Genomic DNA, 24628 nt, shown 5'->3' with positions numbered 1-24628 from the left:
CGGTGGATCACACCTGTAGTCCCACCACTTCGGGAGGCCCAAGTGGGCGGATCATGAGGTCAGGAGACCGAGACCATCCTGGTTAATACAGTGAAACCCCATCTCTACTAAAAATACAAAAAAATTTAGCTGGGCTTGGTAGCACCTGCCTGTAGTCCCAGCTACTCGGGAGGCTGAGGCAGAAGAACCACTTAAACCGGGGAGGCGGAGGTTGCAGTGAGCTAAGATCGCGCCACTGTACTCCAGCCTGGGTGACAGAGCAAGACTCCGTCTCAAAAAAATAAATAAACAAACAAATAAACAATCACCAGAGATGGATGGTATGACTGTCTTCCAGAAATGTGTATACTTAGTATTGGAACTTTCCATCTCCATACACTGGGGACAAATTGAGAATGACTTAGTTTATATGAAGTGTATGAATGAAGGATACTTGGATCTCGTTAGGTAGAAACAAAGTTCTTTTTGTTCTGTGGGAGTTCAAATATGTGGAGAAGTGTGTTTGGACACCAAGTATCCAAAGGAATGGACCAAACCAGTCATTTCACTATTGTCTTTCAGCTCCAAAACTCACCCTGTACTTTGCCTTGGAATACTAGGGCTGGACTCTGCAAACTACATTTTTGCTTTGGTAGCTGAACCCCATTAAGCTCTGCCAATAAAGAGCACTGTAGGAAGAAGGAATTTTCTCCTCCCTCTTTATTTCCTATGAGTTTCCTGTCTGCTTCCCATTCATACAATACACTCCTCATTCATATAATGCACTTCCCTCTTAATATTTATTTTTTTTAAGAGACAGTCTTTGTATGATGCCCAGGTTGGACTTGAACTCCTGAGCTCAAGCTATCCCTCTTGCCTCAATCTCCTAAGTAGCTAGGACTACAGACCCACACCATGGTGCCTGGCACCTTAGCAATTCTTTATCCTGGCAGTAGCAGCACCATTCTATGACAGCAGCTGAATCAAGCCTGCAGTTTTTCCAGAACCACCTTCATTGCCTCTCTCCTTCTCCAGAGACGACAGTATTATCTAGTCAGTGCCACTCAGTGGTCTGAGTTTCACATGTGCACCCCTCCTCCACACTTCTAAGTTTTAACCATCCAGCCTCTTTCCTTTTTTCCCTCAGCCCCAGTGAGGGAATTGTTTTCTGTAATTGCTACCTCCATGAAAATGTGGTTGTTCTCTTTTTTTTCAGTTACCTACTTAACCAATATTCTTTTTTTTTTTTTTTTTAATTAAGACAGGGTCTTGCTGTGTCACCCAGACTGTAGTGCAGGAGTGCAATCTCAGCTCGCTGCAACCTCCGCCTCCCAGGTTCAAGTGATTCTCCTGCCTCAGCCTCCCGAGTAGTTGGGATTACAGGCACCCCCTACCATGTCCAGCTAATTTTTATTTTTTTGTATTTTTGGTAGAGATAGGGTTTCACCATGTTAGCCAGGCTGGTCTCGAACTCCTGACTTCAAAGTGCTCGGATTACAGGCATGAGCCACCACGCCTGGCCTACTTAACCATTCTTTAAAGTTTCTTTCTATTCAAATAATTGGTATGGTTTCTATTTCTCGACTGGATCCTAACTAGTACAATTCTAACTCTCTGCAGGAATCCTCGAATACCAAGGCTCTTACCTTCTTCCTCTACAAATCCTTTATAAGTAAACCCATGCGCTTTGACAATTTTTTGTTTACTTTTTTTTTTTTTTTTTAAAGAGAAGGGGGTGTCACTTTGTCATCCAGCCTAGAGTACAGAGGGCCAATCATAGTTCACTGTCACCTCAAACTCCTGGGCTCAAGGGATCCTCCTGCCTTAGCCTCCCAAGTAGCTGGGACTACAGGCATGTGCTACCATGCTCAGTCCACTTCAACAGTTTTTTTTTTTTTTTTTTTGGAGACAGAGTTTCGCTCTCGTTGCCCAGGGTGGAGTACAATGGCACAATCTCAGCTCACTGCCACCTGGCCTTTCAGGTTCAAGTGATTCTCCTGCCTCAGCCTCTGGAGTAGCTGGCATCAGAGGCATGTGCCACTAGACAACTTTCAGTGAACCAATATGATATAATAAAAAAAGAGTTTTGTATGTGCTCTCTAATAGCACTCATCAACTCTAGTTATTTACCTGTCAATCGCTTCTCCAGATTGTAAGCTCCTAGAGGACAGGGATCACGTCTTATCTATCTATGTATCCTGAGTGCCTGATCTAGTATCTAGCACAGAACAGATACCCATGAAAAAATGTCAGCCCAGGCATGGTGGCTCACGCCTACAATCCCAGCACTTTGGGAGGCCAAGGCAGGAGGATGGCTTGAGGCTAGCAGTTTGAGACCAGCCTGGTCAACATGGTAAGTCCCTGTCGCTAAGAAAAGAAATATTTTTAGCCAGTCATGGTGGTGCACACCTGTAATCACAGCTGCTTCGGAGGCTAAGGTGGGAAGATTGCTTGAACCCAGAAGTTCAAGGCTGCAGTGAGCTATGACTGCACCACTGCATTCCAGCCTGGGCAATGAAATGTGGCCATCTCAATTTTTTTTTTTTTTTTTTTTTTTTTTGAGACGGAGTTTCGCTCTTGTTACCCAGGCTGGAGTGCAATGGCGCGATCTCGGCTCACCGCAACCTCCGCCTCCTGGGTTCAGGCAATTCTCCTGCCCCAGCCTCCTGAGTAGCTGGGATTACAGGCACGCGCCACCATGCCCAGCTAATTTTTTGTATTTTTAGTAGAGACGGGGTTTCACCATGTTGACCAGGCTGGTCTCGACCTCTTGACCTCGTGATCCACCCGCCTCTGCCTCCCACAGTGCTGGGATTACAGGCTTGAGCCACCGCACCCGGCTCAATTTTTTAAAAAAGACAGAGAGAGAGAGGGACAGAGAGAAAGAAAGAAATGTTAGGCCAGGTACAGTGGCTCACACTTATAATCCCAGCCCACTTTGGGAGGCCAAGGTGAGTGGGTCACCTGAGATCAGGAGTTCGAGACCTGCCTGGCCTACATGATGAAACCCCATCTCTAGTAAAATTACAAAAAAATTAGATCTCAGCTACTTGGGACACTGAGGCAGGAGGATCGATTGAACTGGTGAGGTGAAGGTTGCAGTAAGCCAGGATCACGCCAATGCACTCCAGCCCATGCAACAGAGTGGGATTCTGTCTCAAAATAAAAGAAACAACCGGGTGCAGTGGCTCATGCCTGTAATCCCAGCACTTTAGGAGGCCAAGGCAGGCAGATCACCTGAGGTCGGGAGTTCAAGACCAGCCTGACCAACACAGAGAAACCCTGTCTCTACTAAAAGTACAAAATTAACCAGGCATGGAGACACATGCCTATAATCCCAGCTACTCAGGAGGCTGAAGCAGGAGAATCGCTTGAACCTAGGAGGTGGAGACTACGGTGAGCCAAGATGGCACCATTGCACTCCAGCCTGGGCAACAAGAGCGAAACTGTCTCAAAAAAAAAAAAAAAAAAAAAAAAGTAAGAAACAAATATTGAATTAATGATTGAAAACTAATGGAGTTCCTCTTATCTGTCTCTACATGGACAATTTCACCAAGGTCTCAAGTAACCAGAGCTGCAATTCAGACTGATACTTTTTTTTTTTTATTGAGGTTTTGGCCTACAGACTGATACTTTCATCTCCAAGTGCTAGATACGATGGTTTCAACTTACCTTCAATACACAGGTCTGTCACACTCCCATCTTCCACAATGCATAATAGTCCTTAAAGCAGAGGGAGGCAAGAAAGGAGTAGTCAGGCGGGGCACAGCGGTGCATGCCCGTATCCCAGCTGTTTGGGAGGCCAAGGTGAGCAGATCACCTGAGGTCAGGAGTTCAAGACCAGCCTGACCAATATGGCAAAACCCCGTCTCTACTAAAAATACAAAAATTAGCCAGGCGTGGTGGCACATGCCTGTAATCCCAGCTACTTGGGAAGCTGAGGCAGGAGAACTGCTTGAACCCAAGAGGCAGAGGTTGCAGTGAGCTGAGATTGTGCCACTGCACTCCAGCCTGTGCGAAAGAGCAAAACACCATCTCAAAAAAAAAAAAAAAAATATATATATATATATATATATGTATATATATATATGCTCTGGAGTCTATGACAGACCTGGGATAAAATTCCAGCTCTGTCACTTGTTAGGATGAACTCCCTGAAGCTTGGAGATCATCCCATCTCCCTTAAAAGACTGTTTTGGAAGTAAAAGCCTGAGAAGTCTCTGGCATAGAAAAGCACCCAATACAAGTTAGCAAGGGCTCATTCCATCGGACATTATCATCATATTAAAAGAACCTCAGATAAAATTTAATCCATCATACTTCACACATGAAGATATTAAAGCACAGGGGAGGAAAAGTAACTTAAGCAGGGTCATTTCTAGATCAGCAGACTCCATTCTGGTCCTATACAAAGACCATGTATGCTGGAATCTTTGAATAATTTTTATTTTTTTGAGACGAAGTCTTGCTCTGTCGCCCAGGCTGGGGTGTGGTGGTAAGAACTCAGCTCACTGCAACCTCCGTCACCAGGATTCATTCTCATGTGTCAGCCTCCCGAGTAGCTGGGACTATAGTTATGTACCACCACATCCAGCTAATTTTTGTATTTTAAGTAGAGACAGGGGTTTTATCATGTAGACCAGGCTGGTCTCAAACTCCTGACCTCAAGTGATCTACCTGCTGTAGCCTCCCAAAGTTCTGGGACTATAGGCATGAGCCACCACACTTAGCCAACATTTCCCATTTTCACCTTCATACTTTTACTAACCTCTTGGCTCTAGTAAAGCCAGTTACTGTAAAATGCATCTTGGATCTTGGAAAAGGGCCCATTTCATTATCGCAAAACAATTTGCTAATAAAGTGTTACAATACAAAAAATCTAAATAATCTTTCTAAGACCATTTCTCCAAGACCCCCAAAAGCAGATATACATACTATACATGCAAAACTCATGTCAAATTTCCCTCTTAATCTTACCAAAAACCACACTTATGAAGTGCATGCAGACTCTCTGATCCTGAGACACCAGTTGTGTGACCAGGGAGGTGTGCCTTACGAGGGCATCTTGGAAGCAGGACAACATGTGCTTCTTGCGCACCAACTTGAAGCAAAGAAAAATATTTAATAGAAATCAAATATTAGCTATTCTGAAACCAAGAATTATAATTTCCAAACACAATTACAAGATGATACCAGAGGGATCATTTAAATACGGTGAGATCCATACTCCTTAAAGAGAGGTTGGAAAAGAGTATCATTTACACAGAGGAATCCTATGTTCATACAAAGGATTATAAATCAGCTAAAGTTCATAATGCCCTACACTTACATAGCAATTTACTCTTCACAAATCATTTTGTCTACCAGCTCATTCAAGCCTTACAAGTTGGTGAAGAAAGCAAAAACAGATACTCTCACCATTTTGAAGATGAGAGAACTGAAGCTGAGACTTTCCCAAGGATTCAAATCTAAGTCTCCAATCCAGGTCTGACCTAAGATCAGTGTTCTTTCCACTTCAACCGTCTGGGGAAGTAATACTGGGCCCTTTCATGACAGAGGTAGGTAGAGAAAACATATCCTTCTATTCAATGTAGCTATAAATTCTCATACTCAAGTCACTTCCTTTTAAAGGGAACTGAGTAGAAGTTGTGCGATGTGTTCATGACAATAGCAAAAGGTAGGTCCAAAACGGGTAAACACTGAGGATAGAACCAGAAAACAAGTATAATTGACTGTATCACCTCTTTAATTAGTGAGGAATGAGGTTAAGAAAAGTGTGTTCAAGTCAGGTGTGGTGGCTCACACCTGTAATCCCAGCACTTTGGGAGGCCGGGCTGGGTGGATCAGCTGAGGTCAGGAATTTGAGACCAGCCTAGCCAACATGGTGAAACCTCATTTCTACTAAAAGTACAAAAAATTAGCCAGATGTGGTGGTGGGTGCCTAATCCCAGCTACTCGGGAGGCTGCGGCAGAAGAACTGCTTGAACCTGGCAGGCAGAGGTTGTAGTGAGCTGAGATTGCACAGCCAGGGCAACTACAGCCTAGGCAACAAGAGCAAAACTCCATTAAAAAAAAAAAAAAAAAAAAAGTTTCGGCCAGGTGTGGTAGCTCACGCCTGTAATCCAAGCACTTTGGAGGCCAAGGCGGGCAGATCACCTGAGGTCGGGAGTTCAAGACCAGCCTGACCAACATGGTGAAACCCCAACTTTAAAAAAAAAAAGTTTCTTCAATAAAAGGTAGAAATTACATATCTTATTGCTTCTCTTCTGTGCTACTGTAAGTCTCCTGTTTTTGCTTTACCAATTCATCCTACATAATAAAGTAGTCATCTATATGAGTTACTCAAAAATCCCAGTAACTCCCCTTCATCTGACAGATTAAGTTCAAGCTCCTTAGCTTGGTTTCAAACTCTTCAAAGAACTGTCCTCAACCTACCTGCCTCTCCAATCTCATCTCTTAATTTCCCTTCAAACACTATGATTATCCCCAAAACCCATCCTTCTAACACCTACCTCCTGGGATAATCAGCCTCCCACTTCCTCTGGTCCAAACCTCACCTATCTTCTTAACCCTAATTTGAATGCTTCCTCCCCTAAGAAACCTTTCCTAATTCCTCTCCTTATCGTGAACAGCACTTAACCACAAACATGTGCATTCTTCTAAGTTCTAAATAACATGTTCTCTTATTTTCTCTCCTGCTGCACTGTCTTATTAATCTCTGATTTACTGTCCAAAAATAGCATCCTCAGAACTTCGTGTCCACAAGAACAAAAATATTTTCATATAATATTATAATGTTCTTGGGTCTTTTTTTTTTTTAGGGTTCTTTTTTTGGAGGTGAAGTTTCACTCATTACCCAGGCTGGAGTCCAATGGTGCAATCTTGGCTCACCCCAACCTGTGCCTCCCGGCTTCAAGTGATTCTCCTGCCTCAGCCTCCTAAGTAGCTGGGAGTACAGGAATCTGCCACCACACCCGCTAATTTTGTATTTTTAGTAGAGAGGGGGTTTCTCCATGTTGGCTAGGCTGGTATTTAACTCCCAGTCTCAGGTGATCCACCCGCCTCAGCCTCCCAAAGTGCTCTGATTACAAGCGTGAGCCACCATGCCCTGACAGTCTTTCTTATTGTTTTTTTTTTTTTTTTTTTTGGGGGGGAGTTTGGCTCTAGTTACCCAGGCTGGAGTGCAATGGCGCGATCTCGGCTCACCGCAACCTCCGCCTCCTGGGTTCAGGCAATTCTCCTGCCTCAGCCTCCTGAGTAGCTGGGATTACAGGCACGCACCACCATGCCCAGCTAATTTTTTGTATTTTTAGTAGAGACGGGGTTTCACCATGTTGACCAGGATGGCCTCGATCTCTTGACCTCGTGATCCACCCGCCTCGGCCTCCCAAAGTGCTGGGATTACAGGCGTGAGCCACCGCGCCCGGCCAGTCTTTCTTATTCTTATTCTCCCACAATTGTACAGTGGAGTTTTTGATACTACATGACATTATAGCACAACAGACTGCAGAAACAGATAAAAATCCAGCTGTTTTTGTTTAGGAGAGACAGGGTCTCTCTCTGTTGCTCAAGAGGGAGTGCAGTGACTAGATCGTAGGTCACTTCAGCCTTGAACTCCTGGGTTCTAGTAATCCTTCAGCCTCTGCCTCCCAAAGCAGTGAGATTACAGGCATGAGCCACTGCGCCTGGCCAAGCTGCCTTCAATTAAAGCCACTTGCAAAAATATAAAACAAAACCACTCCTGTCACTATCTTTCTTGAGAAAATACAGTTATTTCTATTTTTTTAAGTTACTTATGCCACAAGCCTGAACACTTAAAAAGATCTAAAAATGGCTGAGCGTGGTGGCTCACACCTGTATTCCCAACACTTTGGGAGGCCAAGGCAGGTGAATCACAGGCTCAGGAGTTCCAGATCAGCCTCATCAACATGCTGAAACTCCCATCTCTGCTAAATTTGCTGGGTATGTTGGCACGTACCTGTAATTCCAGCTAGTCAGGAGGCTGAGGCAGGAGAATCATTTGAACCCAGGAGGCGGAGGTTGCAGTGAGCCAAGATCACACCACTGCACTCCAGCCTGGGCGACAGAGTAAGACTGTGTCTCAAAAAAAAAAAATCTAAAAATGATAAACTGTATATTATCTATATTTTGCCACAATAAAAAAATTACTTATGGGCCAGGCACAATGGCTCATGCCTGTATTCCAGCACTATGGGAGGCCGAGGCAAGAAGACCACAGCTTGAATGCAGGAGTTTGAGACCAGCCTGGGCAACATAGTGAGACCCTGTAACAACAAATAATAAAAAATTCACTGGGCGTGGTGATTCACACCTGTAGCCCCAGCTACTTATGAGGGTGAGGTAGGAGGATCACTTGAGCCCAGGAGGTCAAGGCTACAGTGAGCTATGATCGTGCCACTGCACTCCAGCCTGGGCAACAGGGTGAGACCTGTCTCCAAAAAAATCTACAAAATTTGTTAATATACCTGGGAGTGGTGGCTCATGCCTGTAATCCCAGCACTTTGGGAGGCTGAGGAGGTTGGATCATATGGTCTGGAGTTCAAGACCAGCCTGGCCAACATGGTGAAACCCCATCTCTATTAAAAATACAAAAATTAGCTGGGCATGATGGCACATGCCTGTAATCGCAGCTACTTGGGAGGCTGAGGCAGGAAAATTGCTTGAAACAGGACCCAGGAGGCAGAGGTTGCAGTGAGCCAAGATCACACCACTGCATTCCAGCCCAGGCTACAGAACAAGACTCCATCTTTAAAATAAAAAAAAAAAATCAATGGATATAACCCACATAAACAAAAACTACTTGGGGTCAACAATTTTGTATGAAGTATCCTGAGATGAAAATATCAAAATATTTGAGAATGCAGCCAGGCACGGTAGCTCACACCTGTTATACTGGCACTTTGGGAGACCAAGGTGGGAGAATCGCTGGGAACAGGAGTTCAAGACCGCCTAGGCAATGTAGGTTGACACCCTGGAGACTGTCCAAAAATAAAAAAAGGAACTGCTGATCTAGCCAATTCCCCCAAGCAGGAATTCCCCACCCATGAATTTGAGAGAAACTTGACTTGGATGCCTCCATGGACAACAAAAGTCACTGCCATGGCTCACACCTGTAAGCCCAGCACTTTGGGAGGCCAAGGCAGGCAGATCACGAGGTCAGCAGTTCGAGACCAGCCTGGCCAATATGGTGAAAGCCGGTCTCTACTAAAAATACAAAAATTAGGCCAGGCACGGTGGCTCATGCCTGTAATCCCAACACTTTGGGAGGCCGAGGTGGGCGGATCATGATGTCAAGAGATCCAGACCATCCTGGCCAACAAGGTGAAACCCTGTCTCTACTAAAAATACAAAAATTAGCTGGGCGTGGTGGCGTGCGCCTGTAGTCCCAGCTACTCGGAAGGCTGAGGCGGGAGCATTGCTTGAACCTGGGAGGCAGAGGTTGCAGTGAGCCAAGATCGTGCCACTGCACTCCAGCCTGGCGCCTGGTGACAGAGCGAGACTCTGTCTCACACACGCAAAAAAAAAAAAAAAAAAGCCGGGCATGGTGGCACGCGCCTATAGTCCCAGCTACTTGGGAGGCTGAGGCAGGAGAATCGCTTGAACGCGGGAAACGGAGGTTGCAGTCAGCCGAGACTGCGCCACTGCACTCCAGCCTGGGCAAGTCATCTCAAAAAACAAACAAAAAAAGAACCCTCATTACAAACGCAGGTAGGCACTGAAGGCCCAGGCAGCCCAGCCAACTCTGCCAGGGGAAAGGTCTTCCCTTTCACCCCACTTCCGCCCGGCTGTAACCTGTCACTCCTGTCCCCCCCGGAGCCCAGGCAGCCCCTCCTCGGATTCACACGCGGACAGCTGAAGGGAATGAGGAGCGGCCGCCGCCTGTGCGCCTGGCCCGCAGGTGACTGGGGACAGAAATGGCGGGAGCCTCAGCTAAGGCTGAATCCTGGGGAAATGGAGGCAGGGCCAGCAAAGGAAGGGGCCAGAGGGCGGAAAGCAGGAAGGCGTGTCCCTGAGACTGGGTGAGGTCCCGAGGGATCCGGATTTCTGCCCTTCCAGGCGCACGGCCAGGAGGCTTGGCCCGGTGGACGGGGCTCCCCGGAGGCCAACAGGCCGGCCTGGGGCTGAGGGGACCGTGAAGCCGCTGTGACCGGGTGCGGGGCGGGCTGACCGGGAGGGGCGTGAACACCGCGCGGGGGCCCGGTTTCGCGTCGGGTTCACAGTAGCGGGTCTGGCGAGGGACTGGCCGCGTTTGCTGAGGGTAATGCCCAAACCCAGGTCTTCCAAAGAAAGAGTTCAATCGCACCGACACGCCGGGCTCGGGCAGCAGCTCCAGCGTGCAGGCCAAGCACAGGCGGGGGGACACAGGCAGCAGCCAGCGCGAGTCGTGCTGGTAATGGGCCCTCTCGAAGAGGAGAGCCGCCTCTTCGTTCCTTCTGGGCCCGGGAGTGCCCGCTGTCGCCGCCTGCCTCACGGCCATCTCCTCGCTCGTCTCTCGCTGAGGCAGAACCTTTTCCCGCGCAGCCTGCAGGCATGCGCAGTTAGAGGACACGCTTGCGTCATCGTGGAATGCGCCTGCGCGGACCCTGGAAGCCGCAGTCTCAGGCGAGCAGCTGCACCTGAGGGTGAGTGGCCGGCGCAAGGGCTCTGAGTCGTGTCTAACTAAGCCAAAAGCAGTATGCGCTTAGAACCCTGCAGGAATGTCTTCACCACACCCAAAGTTGAAAAGTAATTTTTTTTTTCACAGTCTCGCTCTGTTGCCCAGGCTGCAGTGCCGTGGCACGATCTCGGCTCACTGCAACTTCCGCCTCCCAGGTTCAAGCGATTTATCTGCCTCAGCCTCCTAAGTAGCTGGGACTATAGGCATGCACCACCACGCCCAGCTAATTTTTGTGTTTTTAGTAGAGACGGGGTTTCACCATATAGCTCTAACTCCTGACCTAGTGATTTGCCTGCCTCGGCCTCCCAAAATGCTGGGATTACAGGCGTGACCCACCATGCCCGGCCTGAGAATCTTAACTAATGCCTGATGATCGGAGGTGGAACAATTTGAGCTCCAACCTTCACCCCCACCCCCAGTCCCTGGGAAAAATGCCTTCCACGAAACCAGCCACTAGTGTCAAAAAGGCTGGGGACAGCTGCTTTATCCTTTCAGCCAGGTGTGGTGGCTCACACCAGTAATCCAGCACTTTGGGAGGCTGAGGTGGGCAGATTGCTTGAGCCCAGGAGTTAAAGACCAGCCTGGGCAAGATGGCGAGACCCATCTTGGGATGTCTCATCGACCTGTACTTTTTGTAGCTGTCTCTACAAAAAAAATACAAAAACAGGCCCGATGTGGTGGCTCATGCCTTTAATCCCAACACTTTCGGAGGCCGAGGCAGGTGGATCACCTGAGGTCAGTAATTCAAGACCAGCCTGGTCAACATGGCAAAACCCAATCTCTACTAAAAATACAAAAATTAGCCAGGCGTGGTGGCAGGTGCCTGTAATCCCAGCTACTCGGAAGGCTGAGGCAGGAGAATCTCTTGAACCCAGGAGGTGGAGGTTGCAGTAAGCTGAGATCACACCACTGCACTGCAGCCTGGTCGACAGAGCAAGACTCCATCTCAAAAAGAATAAAGAGTTTGAGACCAAAAGTAAAAATAGAAGTAAAAAAGAGAGAGAGAGAGAGAGAGAGAGAAAGAAGTTTGAGACCAGCCTGGGCAACATGGCAAAACGCCACTTCTAGTAAAAATTTAAAAATTTGCCAGGCATGGTGGCTCATGCCTGTAATCCCAGCTACTCAGGAGGCTGAGGCAGGAGAATCACTTGAACTCATGAGACAAAGGTTGCAGTGAGCCAAGCTCAAGCCACTGCACTCCAGCCTGGACCACAGAGTGACACTCCATCTCAAAAGAAAAATTAGTGTCCCATGTAGAGCACCACCGCTCCCCATAAGCAACGAAGGCTGTTGGAGTATCCTGCCTTAATCAGGATTAGCTTTTGGACAGGGCAGGAAAGAACCTCAGTGGACTCTACTGTGAGGAGGCTGGAGGGGACATTTTTTGGAGAGAACACTGGGGTCACCCACATTCCCTAAATCTTCACAACCACAGAGTGGAAGTGGCTTCTACCCCACCCACAAAGTATCCCAAACCCCAAAAGGGAGTGCTTAGAAAACATGTGCCATAGAAATTAGAACCCCACAGGGCCCAAATGACCAATTTATTAGAGGCTTTGTGGGGATCAGGACAGTCTCAAACCTTTTCTAACATGTCCTGAGGACTCTGGGCCTGAGTCTACTTTTTAAAGCCATGCTGAAAGAGAAAAAATCTCAGATGCTTCATAAAATCAAACTTTTTGGAGCCTGGTGTATTCTGTGGAGCCCCATTTGGATTTCCAGGTGCCTCCTGGCCCTGGGATCTTTCTGTCTTAGGAAGGGTGGCTCCAGTACAGCAGTGACTTCGTGGCTGAAGTTCCCTCTGTGAAGCAGTGTGGCCTCCAATCCTGTCCTCCCCTGCACGTGAATTACCCACTTTGGGAAGCAGAGTATAATCAGGTTCCCTCAGGGTCAGGTTAGGGGCTGAGTGCTTGCACTTGGCAAGCTGTGGAGACCAGGACATCTTGTTCAGAAGGGTCAGGCTTAGCTTTCCCCCCACAGAGTGGAGCCTCCCTCTGAAGCTGACAGGTTCTGCAGAATGGCAGGAAGGCTGCTGCCCAGCCCCTCTGCACCCTGTAGGTTCCAGGCTTCCTCTTCTCCAGTATGGGGGCTGCTGGCATTTGAGTCTGTGGGGCTTAGAGACCTCCCAGGATGTGCATTCCTTCCTCCAGTGGATGTAGTATGGCTTGGAGGATGAGGTCCTGACTCTGCTGGTAGCCCTTTCTGCCAGCTGGGAGACCCCTGGCCTGATCATTTTCCAGCCCCTGCTGTTCTCACTGGGAGGCTCTCCCACCCTTTGTTGGCCACACCAGCTCCTGGATCTCGCTGCGGGCCTGGGGGTCCTGGGAGCCAAAGGCTCAGCCCTGGCAGGAGCTTTCTGGATCTCCTGTGGTTCTCTGGCGCCCTCTGGTGGCCGGACTCTCCTGGCCTTTTCAGGCTGGATGGAAATGCCCATCCGCTCTGACCTGTAGGGTCTGTTTCCCTCCAGAGCTCCGGCTTGTGTAGGAAGTTTCGAGCTTTTTCTGTCTGGGCGCTGAACCCTCTGGAACCTTTCTGGGGACTTAAGGCCTGGTGGGGAGCCCTGGGCCTCACAATACCTTTCCTGCTGCGCTTGGAGCTCCTGGCCCGTGTTCAGTCCAGGGAGCCTTGCCCCAGCAAGGGGCAATGAGCAAGATCCTAAGAAGTTAAACAGGAAATAGGACTCCAGGATCCGCCGGGGAAGACCCCACTTCAGGTGTGCAATCCTCCTCCGCATCAGGGATTCCAGAAGCAGTTGTTTGCTCTTCTTGAGGACTGTCCCCTTGGGCAGGACAGTGAGGACAGTGGGAGCACCCACCAGAGCTATGGCAGCTTTTGGGTCTGGGCCACACAGCACACAGGGACAGGCAGAGGGCATGCCCAAGGGAGCAGTCAGAGATGGAGGGTTCCGGTATTGCCGAGTCAGGCTGGGGACCTTCTCTGGATCTACCTCTTTGTCCCTTTGTTGTCTTCTGCAGGATTCAGGTTGGGCCTGCTGGGAGGCTGGACTGATCCCCACTCTGTGATCCCTGGCAGGGGTTGTGCCCTGGCTGGCCACATGCTCTCCCTCCCCACCCACCAGCAAGAAGACTTCACCCCGGTGGGGGAAAGGATCCACCTCAGGACAGAGAGAAGAGATGAAACTATTTACAACCACTGCCTGTTCCTGTTCCATGGTCCCATGTCCAGAACCAGAGAAGGCCGGGGGCCTTGGTAGGTTGTGTTTTCTGCCTGTGGGTCTCTCATCCCCAGAACAGTCAACTTGGAGACTGTCCCTCACAGCATCCTTTCCACTGACCAGGTCCTTGTTTCCTTCCCTTGGTGCTGGAGGCCCTCCAACATCCCAATCTGTGCACTTTCTCTGGCTTGCTATATCCTGGAATTCTGCAACATCCTCAGCTCCACCCTCATTCTTATTTTCTTGCCCTTGTACCTGGATCTTTTCATCAATTTCACCTCTTAATTGTCTCTGGTCATCTCTGGCAGGAGCCTGGCTCTCTGAGCCATCATCACTTGTGGTCCCACTCAGGTTTCTCTTCCCTTGTATTTGAATTTCTTCATCATTCCCACCTCCACCCTGTTCCTGGTTCTTCCACTCTGATGAACGGGTCTTTCTATTACCTTTACTTTTTAACAGTCTCTGGTTCTTTGCTCTCAGCCTCCAGTTTTTTCCCCTAAGTCTCCAGATCGTTCTACCATCCTCATTTCCAGCCTTTCTCTGGCTTCTCTTCTGTGATGCCTGATTTTCTGTAACATCCTTTCCAGTCAGCTCCCAGTTCCTCCTCCCTGGTGACTGGCTGTCTCCAATTTCACTATCAGACTGGCCGTGGTTCTCTCTCTTAGGTCTCTGAATCTTTACACTGTCCTCACCTCCGGGTTCTCTCTGGTTTCTCTCCACCGGAGCCTGAATTTCTGTTCCACTCTCACTTCCCATCGGCTTCTGGCTCTTCCACTCTGATAAAAGGATCTTTCTACCAAGATCACTTCTAAACAGACTCTGGGTTTCTTTCCCAGGTGCCCAGGTCTTTACACCATCCTCCCCTCCAACTTCTCTCAGGTTTCTCTTCCCTTGTATCTGAATTTCTGCCCCATTCTTACCTCCAGTCTGCTCATCTTTCTTCCATTCTTCTGACTGAGTTTCTCCATCAACTTGACTTGTTAATTTGCCCCAGTTCACTGACTCAGATGTCTGGGCATGTCCACAATCCTTGCCTCTAGTATGTTCCTGGTTCTTTCCCTTTGGTCTGTGAATCTTTCCACTAAATTCACTTCCTGACTGACACTGATTTTTTTTCCCAAGTTCCTGGGTCTCTTTTTCATCCTCACCTTTAACCTCTCTCCTCCCTAGTGACTGAATGTCTGTACCATTCTCTTCTCTAGGTGGCTTATTCTTCTTCCTCCCTGCTGAATGAGTCTCCACATCAGTTTCACCATTTAATTGTTCATGGATCTCAGCCTCAGGTGCCAGGATATTTGTACCATCCTCACCTCCTTCCTTTCTCTGGTCTCTCTTCCCTGATGCCTGAATTTCTGCTCTATCTTCACCTCCAATCCAATTCTGATCCTCCCAACATAGTATCTCAAGTTCTCTGTCAATTTCACTTGCTACTTGTCTCCAGTTTCCCCACCATGGGGCCTGGATCACCACCCAGTCCTTCTCTCTTATCTCCCTGAGCTGCTTCCTGCTAGGTATTTGGGTTTCTTTAGCATTTTCACCTCTTCTCAGGCCTTTATTTCCCCACCCCACTTGAATTTCATGACTTAATTGTTTCTGGCTCTCTCCCCCAGATGCTTGGGTCTTCCTAGCTTTCTCACGTCCACATTGATCCTGTTTCTCCCATGCTGGTGTCTGGATCTCTGTAATATTCCCAATACATTCCTGTTTTCCCCAATCCAAGGCCTGGGTCTCTACACTATCCTCTTTTTTTACTTCTCCTAGGTTCTGTCTCCCAGGTGACGGGGTTTGTGCAGCATCCTGACCTCCAGCCTGGTCCTTGTTTCTTCCCTTTTCTGTCTGAATTTCCACATCAGCATCACCTTTCATCTGCTTTTGTTTCTCCCACTCTGACATCTGGGTCTTCTCACCATTCTCATCTCTAGTCTGACCCTGCTTCCCCAATTCTTGAGCCTGGATCTGTTCCCCATCTTCCCCTCCAGCCTCTTTCTTGTCCTTCCTCTCAAACGTCTGGGTCTCCACAGCATCCTCACTTCCATTCTTATCCTGGTTCTCCCACTCAGGTGTTTGGGTCTCTGCATCAATTTTACATCTTAACTCTTCTTGGTTCTCTCCCATATGTGCCTGGGTTTCAGGGGGATTCTTATCTCCAGCCTCCCTCTGGTTTCTATTCCCTAGTTCCTGAATGTTGGTTCTATTCTCAATTCCCATCCGGTCCTGGTTCTCCCACCCTGGTGTCAAGATCTCTCCGTCAGCTTCACTTATTACTAGTCTCTGGTTTGCACACTCCAACACATTAGTCTCTGCATCACCCTCCATTCCAAAGTCTACTGGGAACTGCTCCCCAGGTGCCTGCATTTCTGAAGCATCTTCCCATCTGCTCCCTCTCTGGTTCATCCCCCTTGGAGCCTGGGTCTCTCTACTATCCTCTCTGCTTGCTGTCTGTTTTTTACCCCCTGGTTCCCAGGCCTCTGGTGGGCAGTCCCAGGACTTCCAAGTGCACATTCTTGGTATTTGGTGAGAATAATCAGGCAACAGCTCTCTGGAGCAGAACTGCAGCCTCTGGGCTGAAAGTAAGTTTGGAAGAGAGGTGGTTAAGGTCATGGAGGTGGGGCGAGACCTCGTGCTGATGACAGGCTCCAGTGACACCAACCTTTTCTGCAAGTGAAGCAGCAGCTGCTCCATCTCGTGGCACATGTCCAAGGCAGGGTGAGTCTGACCATCTCTGAGACACCAAGGTACCTGCCATGCTTTCCAGCAACTGTCCTGAGGCATTAAACAGGTGCTTGAAATGGACGTGGTACAAAAAATGGGCTCAGGGTGGGTGTGAACACCTGAAGGTGGGCCCGGACTTGGGTGCTGTGGAGAGAGCAAGTTCTGGGTCCATGATTCCTGGAGGCTTCTCCGGTATCTCCATCTCTGCCTTTGTGCCCATTGATGAGAATCTAGGCCTCTGAACTTTCCAGGACTGAAGAAGAATTCAGGAGTCAGCTCAAAGACAGTTTTGCATCTCATGGAGGGCACTGCCCGCTTCTGCAGTGGCACCTGTAGGTGAGAACAGAGAAGCAAAATCCTTGCACACATATTAACTTGTGTAATCCATACAGACAGAATAGTCAGGGAAGTCTTATTAGAGGGAGTGACATTTGGAGACCTGAATGAAGTAAGGAGCAAAGCAAGTGACATCTAAAGAAAGAGTGTTATAGGCAGAGGAGATATTAAGTACAAAGGCTTGAGGATGGAACAAGGTCACATGTACAGGAACAGCAAAGAAGACCATGTAGCCAAAATGAAACCAGTAATGAGGAGATCACTGGGAGATGAGATCGGAGACAAACACAGGACAGATTATGCTGGTCCTTAGAGTCATGATTAGGAGTGTGAATTTTATTATGAGTTTGACAGATAATGTAAGTATAAGAACCACTGCAGGGTTTTGAGCACCTAAGTGCTATGATCTGTTTCTAAAAGTTTATTCTAATGGCTGGGCATGGTGGCTCATGTCTGTGATCCCAGCATTTTGGGAGGCCAAGACGGGTGGATCACTTGAGGTCAGGAGTTTGAGACCAGCCCGGCCAAAATGGCAAAACTCCATCTCTACTAAAAATACAAAAATTAGCTGGGTATCATGGCACATGCCTGTAATCCCAGCTACTCAGGAGGCTGAGGCAGGAGAATCACTTGAACCCAGGAGGCAGAGGTTGCAGCGAGCCAAGATCATGGCACTGCATTCCAGCGTGGGTGACAGAGTGAAACTCCATCTAAAAAAAAAAAGAAGAAAGAAATCCACAGAGTCTGCTAGGCATGGTGCTCACCCCTGTAATCCTAGCACTTTGGGAGGCTAATATGGGTGGATCACGTGAGGTCAGGGGTTAGAGACCAGCCTGGCCAATATGGTGAAATCCCGTGTCTACTAAAAATACAAAAATTATCTGTGTGTGATGGCGCATGCCTGTAATCCCAGCTACTAGGAAGGCTGAGGCAGGAGAATTGCTTGAACCCGGGAGGCAGAAGTTGCTATGAGCTGAGATTGTGTCACTGCACTCCAGCCTCGGCAACAGAGTGAGACTCTATCTCAAAAAAAAAAAAGAAAAAGAAAGAAAGAAGGAAAGAGAAAGAAGAAGGCCATTATGGTGACTATATGGAGGATAGGCTGTGACTGGATAAGAGAAGCAGCAAGAACTGGGCAGAAGGCTGTTGCTATGGTCCAGGTGAGACATGATGGTGTCTCTGCCCAGGAAGCTGTGGTATGGTTGGGAGAAGTGATCAGATTTGAGATACAATTTCCAAGTAGAGCCCCTGGGACTTGCAGATGGATTGAATGTGTGGAGTGAGGGAAAGAGAGGAGATCAGGTTGACTCCTGGGTTTGGGGCTTGGCCACTGCTCTCCCTGAGCAATGTGAGTTCCCCTATGATTCATTTCTGGTACACCAGGGATAGAAAAAGGTCCTTGTAACAAGTGACAGAGACAATCTTGGTGCTGAGGGAAGGAGGGTGAAGGTGTATAAGACCCACTCACCTTGATGACATTCCTTGTGCTGAAGCGGGTCCTGGTGACCTGGTGCCAATAGTGCCGGACCTGCCAGACCAGAAAGAGGCAGAGGACAAGCAGGTTGCCACAGCACTGAGGGTCCCTGCAGCTGTGATCCTGGGAGAGCAGGCCCTGCACTGGCTCCCACTCAGGGCCATGGAATGGCCCTACCACGGCACAGGCACCCAGCAGTGACAACAACATGGCAAAGTTTAGGTCAGGAAGATGGTATTGGGAGCTAGAGGGAAGGCCTGGTACATCTGATGCAGCCAGCTACAGTAGGGTAGCCGCCATCTCATAGCCCTTATGTCACTGAGGCCACCTCACAAAGGAGGCTGATGCCCCCAGCCTCAACTCTGACCCTGGTGCCAGGGCTGGCTAGCATGCTCTTGATGCAAGTAAGGACAGTATTGGGGAATTGCTCAAAAGTAATTAACAGAAAGAAGATAGCCGGGTGTGGTGGTGCATGCCTATAATCCCAAATACTCGGGAGGCTGAGGCAGGAGAATAAGTTGAACCTGGGAGGCAGAGGTTGCAGTCAGCCAAGATCATGCCATTGCACTCCAGCCTGGGCAATAGAGTGAGACTCGGTCTCAAAAAAAAAAAAAAAAAAAAGGAAGAACTTATTTTAAACAACCCCATCTCTGGAGTGAAGGGATTAAGTTCCCTGAATGTGTGATGGAATGATATAACCTGCAGTCGGCTTGATTTCTTTCTTCCTATGAGATGCTTGGATCTGCCTATCCTTCCATTCATTATCAAACATTTAATGAACACTGTACTGAATACATGTATTCTTGTTTGACCATTTAGCATCCCTTCCTTGTTGCTCGCAGTATCCTGATTTCTTCTGGGGGAAATTACTTTTCCCAACTTAGGATCAGCGTTGGTGGGAAAATAAATGCTACCCTGAAGACTCGTTCTTTTTTTTTTTTTTTTCTTTTAGGACTGCTCTCTGGCCACTAGAGCCAGCCAGTCACTTAGCTGCTCTTACACTGAATACCTGTGTTCACCCAAAGGTTCTTATTCAAATACTAAATATCTGAGCAGGCAGGGATGGCAGCCAATCAGAATGAGCCAGGCCTTAACCGTTTAGTGGCTGGATTTTTTTTTTTTTTTTAGTTTTGCTCTTATTGCTCATGCTGGAGTGCAATGGCGAAATGCCGGGTTCAAGGGATTCTCCTGCCTCAGCCTCCCGAGTAGTTGGGATTACAGGCGCCCACCGCCACACCCAACTATTTTTTTGTATTTTTAGTAGAGATGGGGGTTTCTTCATGTTGGTCAGGCTGGCCTGGAACTCCTAACCTCAATTAATCAGCCCACGTCAGCCTCTCCAAGTGCTGGGATTGCAGGCCTGAGCCACCGCACCCGGCCTAGTGGCCGGATTTTAAGTGATTTTTGGGGTCACAGGAAAGGGGCATCAGATATTTCAACCAGTTGGGAAGTATTTCTCTATTTCTCTAGTTACTTTTGTTTGTTTTGTTTTGTTTTTCTGAAACGGAGTCTCGATCTGTCGCCCAGGCTGGAGTGCTGTGGCGAGATCTCGACTCACTGCAGCCTCTGCCTCCTGGGTTCAAGCGATTCTCCTGCCTCAGCCGCCCATGTAGCTCGGACTACAGGCGTGCGCCACTACGCCCGGCTAATTTTTGTATTTTTAGTAGAAATGGGGTTTCGCCATTTTGGCCAGGCTGGTCTGGCACTCCAGACCTCAGATGATTCGCCCGCCTCGACCTCCCATAAATGCTGGGATTATAGGCGTGAGCCACTGCGACCGGCCAGTGGGTTACTTTTGAATTTTTAACTCATTGTTTCTGACAATAATCTGTACTACATAGTTCATAAGAACGCCAAAGTACGTTCCTTCACCAACGCTGAGTTGGTCACCGCGCCAAGGCCCCCCGTACTGGGCGGGGCCTCGCTCATTCGAGTAGCGTCACCTTCGCTTCCTGCTGCGCAGGACCGTTTCCGCTTCTTCTTCTGTGAGTTCCGGTGGAGGCGAGCGCTTCTCAGACGTCAGCTGCGCTCCAATTGGCGTGCCGAGCCTGTGGAATCGCTGCCATGGTGAGTGCGTACGCCGGCCGAGGGACCGGGAAGCTGGAAACTCGGGGTTGCGTCCGCTCCCTAACCTGTTAGATGGAAGCTTAGACCCTGCGCCGTCTCCTCCGCCGACGTTGGGTCTTAACCGCCCGGCCCTAACTTAGAACTCCAGCAGCGCGGGGTCCCAACAGTCTGGCCTGAGGTTAGAACCCAGGAAATTTAAGGACCCCCGCTGCTGTGATCGGAGATGGTTTGCCGCACGGTCTGTGTGGCCGAAAGCTTGAGGCGCGCGGAGGGGACATGACCCAGCCAGGGAGAAAGAGACCAACCCACGTGGGAGAGGGCAAAAAGTTGGGCGAAAACAAACTTGGTTCCATCTTCCCTCCCCTTTTTTCTTTATGAAATCTACGATGGTGGGGGGGATCTGGGATTCGGATCAACCTCTCCTACCCATCCTACCTCATCCCACCTCTGTTGCTGGAGTTCAGGAGAAGCAGATCTCCCGTGGGTCTGCGCCTAGTTCCCGCCGCGAGTTTTACACGTGCCAGAAACATAGAGCTTTTGGTACTGGGGGGCTGAGGGGAACATGAAATGAGCCCGAACCACTGCCTGGAGCACAGGAAAGGCTTCTCCTGCAAGGCAGTGGCTTCCAAAGCCAGAAGCCCTGGTAGCACCACGTGCGGCTTCTCTAAACTCTTGGTGGTCTCCGAATTTTAAACATCTAGGGAGAGTTTTAAAACGTGTGTCCTGGCGTAGCTAGCTTCGGTTGGCATTTGGTGAGGAGGGAAGGGTTTGCAAAGCCATGTAACTTCTGTAGTTCATCCTTCCAGCAGGGCTTGGATCCCGGCGGTAGCACTCCCCAACACCTCCTCCCATGCATTGTAAAGCTTAGTACTTGGCTGAGCCTAGAACTTGAAGCTTCCAAACTCAGTGCTCCTCTTAACGTAGTTCGGTGAAACGTTTTCGAATCGGATGCTCTCAGGTTGAACTTTGCAGTTTTCCTCCACTGTAAAATGGGGATGACAATGTATGAGGATGTTGTGAGGAGCAAATGAAATAAAGCATGCTAAATACCTAGTCCTCATGCTTGGTATGGAGTGAGCATGCAGTATTTGTTGTTCAATCAAAACCGTGCAGGTTTTGACTGTCTGGTGTACTGGGAAACCAAACTGATCATTCTAGGTAGGGATTTAGGTTGTCTGGCGGTATGATATCATTCATTCATTTTTTTAACCTGTGAAGAAATTGAAAGGTGAATAAATATACCCTAAACAAGTTTCAATTAGTGTTTATAAGCTAGGTAGTTTGGTTTTAAAATTGAGTTTAATTTTTTGTTGATTCATAGTGAAATAATTAGGTCTTTGATGGTTGTTCAGATTCCTGAAGTCTTCCTCTTTTATGAATTTAATGTTTATTGGGAGTTGAGCATCTTGATTTCCAGAGAATGGGTTGTTGAAAAGGGCAATTTTTTAAGTTTTAAATTGACATATCATAATTGTACATACTTTGGGGGTATGTGTAATATTTTTAAATATATCTATTTTAAAGCATGCGATAGGGCTGGGTGTGGTGACTCACGCCTGTAATCCCAGCACTTTGGGAGGCTGAGGTGGGCAGATCACCAAGTCAGGAGTTCCAGACCAGTCTGGTCAACATAGTCAAACCCTGTCACTACTAAAAATACAAAAAAAAAATTAGCCAGGCATGGTGGTGTGCTCCTGTAGTCCCAGCTACTTGAGAGGCTGAGGCAAGGAGAATTGCTTTAACCTGGGAGGTGGAGGTTGCAGTGAGCTGAGATCCCACCACTTTACTCCAGCCTGGGTGACAGTGCAAGACTCCATCTCAAAAAAAAAAAATACATAAAAATAAAACCTGACAAATCATTAACTAAAATTTCCCTACTGTAGTCTCAAATAAAACATATTTGTATGGCCAGTTGTGGTAGTTCATGCCTGTAATCCCAGCACTTAGGGAGGCTGAGGTGGGCGAATCACTCAGGAGTTTGGGACCAACCTGGCCAACATGGTGAACCCCCCCCTACTAAAAATACAAAAATTAGCTAGGTGTGGTGGTGCATGCCTGTAATCTCAATTACTCAGAAGGCTGAAGGAGGAGAATTGCTTGAATCCGGGAGGCAGAGGTTGTAGTGAGCCGAGATCATGCCACTGCACTCCAGCCTGGGTGACAGAGGGAGACTCCATCTCAAAAAAAATAAAAATTAAAATTTAAAAAATTTAAAAATAAACTCCAGATCAGTAAAGGGGAAAATAGTGCAAATGCAGTGATAAATCCAGAGGAAGAAATCCAGAGGAAGGAAAGAAAGAAAAAGATCAGAACAGGTGGAACAAATAGAAGGTACAAAAGGAGGAGGAAAATTTGAAACCATTACACCAGTACTTAAATATAAAAGGGACTGAGTGCTCCAGTTAAAAGACAGGATGTGGCTAGGCACTGTGGCTCAAGCCTGTAATCCCAGTACTTTGGGAGGCTGAGGTGAGAGAATCGCATGAGCTCAGGAGTTGGAGACCACCCAGGGCAACATAGTGAGACCCCATCTCTACAATTTTTTTTTTTTTAACCTCTGCCTCCCGGGTTCAAGTGATTCTCCTGCCTTGGCCTCCCAAAGTGCTGGGATTACAGGTGTCAGCCACCATGCCCAGCCTAAAAAAAATTTTTTTTTTACTTAGCCAGGTGTGATGGCCCATACTTGTAGTCCCAGTTACTGGGGAGGCTGGGGTGGGTGGATCACTTGAGCCCTGGAGGTTGAGGCTGCAGTAACCTGTGGTCATGCCACTGCACTCCAGCCTCAGTGACAGAGTGAGACTCTGTCTCAACAACAACAGAAAGACAGGGTGAAAATTTTTTTTTTTTTTAAGACAGAGTTTTACTCTTTCACCCAGGCTGAAGTAAAGTGGTACAATCTCAGCCCACTGCAACTTCCACTTCCTGGGTTCAAGTGATTCTCCTGCTTCAACCTCCAAGTAACTGGGATTACAGACATGTGCCACCACAGCCAGCCAATTTTTGTGTTTTTAGTAGAGACAGAGTTTCACCATGTTAGCCAGGCTGGTCTTGAACTCCTGACCTGAAGAGATCCACCTGCCTTAGCAGGTGCTCAGGTTACAGGCATAAGCCACTGCACCTGGACTGCCCCAGCTAAGTTTTCAAATATTTTTAGAGATGGGGGTCTTATTGTGTTGCCAAGGCTGGTCTCAAACGTCTGGCCTCAATCAATCCCCAGCCTCAGTTTCCCAAGTTGGTGGGATTATGGGCCTGAGCTACTGCAGCCAGTTCAGAATATACTTTTCAAACATGGAACATTTTTGAAAATTGGCCATAAAGCAAGCCCTACAAATGTTAACATTGGTAATAATACTATACCATTTTTGCCCAGCCAAAATGCAAATAAGTTAAAAATTAGTAACAAAGTACTTTGAAATGAAAAATATAAATTATCAGAGAGATTTAAAAATTGTAGTAGAAATTCAAAAATAGAACCGAACAGTAATGAAAATACCACACACCAGAGCATAAGTGACGAGGGCAGAGGGGAGAAGAAACAAATGAAAGGATATAATGAAAGTATTGCTTAGAGCCTAAGATGCTTATGCCAGGGAGAAAGGGCTAAAAAGTAGGAAAAAAACACAAGGACAAAATAACCCCAATGAAAGTAGAAGGAAAGGCCGGGCACGGTTGCTCACGCCTGTAATCCCAGCACTTTGGGAGGTGAGGTGGGTAGATCACCTGAGGTTAGGAGTTGGAGACCATCCTGGTCAACATGGTGAAACCCAGTGTCTACTAAAAATAGAAAAATTAGCCTGGCATAGTGGCATGTGCCTGTAATCCCAACTACTGGTGGGGACTGAGGTAGGAGAATTGCTTGAACGCAGGAGGCAGAGGTTGCAGTGAGCTGAGATCAAAACAAAAAAAAAACCTCTGCTCCTAAACTCCTGTGTGTCTGTGTCCTAAATTTCCTTGACACAAGACAATGAAACCCAGATATTTACCCCAGTTAACGAAGCTGCTTCAGTTTGACACAGTTGTCAAAGTTTTGGGGAATTACTCACTGTCATGCTTGGCTGGCAGTGTGCAAGTTGTTAAACCCTGTATAGGGTCAGTTTGGAAAGATATGAAAGTTACAAATACATATTATATCTTTTGACTCACTAATCCCACTTCTAGTAGTTTATCTTACAGATATACTGAATGAAACATAATATAGATATGAGAT

The 24628-nt window shown here is 47.8% G+C and overlaps 2 protein-coding genes and 1 long non-coding RNA gene across 3 annotated transcripts in view; 1 reads left to right on the top strand and 2 right to left on the bottom strand.

Annotated features, from left to right (window-relative positions):
* Positions 1 to 10510, bottom strand: part of MEI1 (meiotic double-stranded break formation protein 1) — a 92691-nt gene extending 82181 nt beyond the window's left edge. Inside the window, exons 1-3 of the mRNA XM_032270161.1 lie at positions 10304 to 10510; positions 4957 to 5080; positions 3652 to 3702 (exon numbers count right to left, since the gene is read on the bottom strand). Coding sequence (XP_032126052.1) covers positions 3652 to 3702; positions 4957 to 5080; positions 10304 to 10477 — 349 coding nt within the window. The 5' untranslated portion in view covers positions 10478 to 10510. The remainder of the gene's footprint in view (positions 1 to 3651; positions 3703 to 4956; positions 5081 to 10303) is intronic.
* A 42-nt stretch (positions 10511 to 10552) lies between these two features.
* On the top strand, positions 10553 to 21679 carry LOC116544074. The gene is made up of 2 exons (XR_004265800.1): positions 10553 to 10622; positions 20196 to 21679. It is a non-coding gene; the product is annotated as an uncharacterized LOC116544074 (long non-coding RNA).
* On the bottom strand, positions 12161 to 16869 carry LOC116544073. Its single transcript, XM_032270175.1, has one exon. The coding sequence runs from the start codon at positions 16842 to 16844 to the stop codon at positions 12276 to 12278; it is 4569 nt and encodes a 1522-aa protein (XP_032126066.1). The 5' UTR covers positions 16845 to 16869; the 3' UTR covers positions 12161 to 12275.
* Positions 21680 to 24628: the final 2949 nt, after the last annotated feature.

This window comes from Sapajus apella, unplaced genomic scaffold (assembly GCF_009761245.1).
Source record: "Sapajus apella isolate SASKATOON/1434 unplaced genomic scaffold, GSC_monkey_1.0 scaffold205, whole genome shotgun sequence".
Taxonomy (NCBI): domain Eukaryota; kingdom Metazoa; phylum Chordata; class Mammalia; order Primates; family Cebidae; genus Sapajus; species Sapajus apella.
Note: the sequence above shows the minus strand (reverse complement) of the source record. Positions and strands in the feature narration are given on the sequence as shown.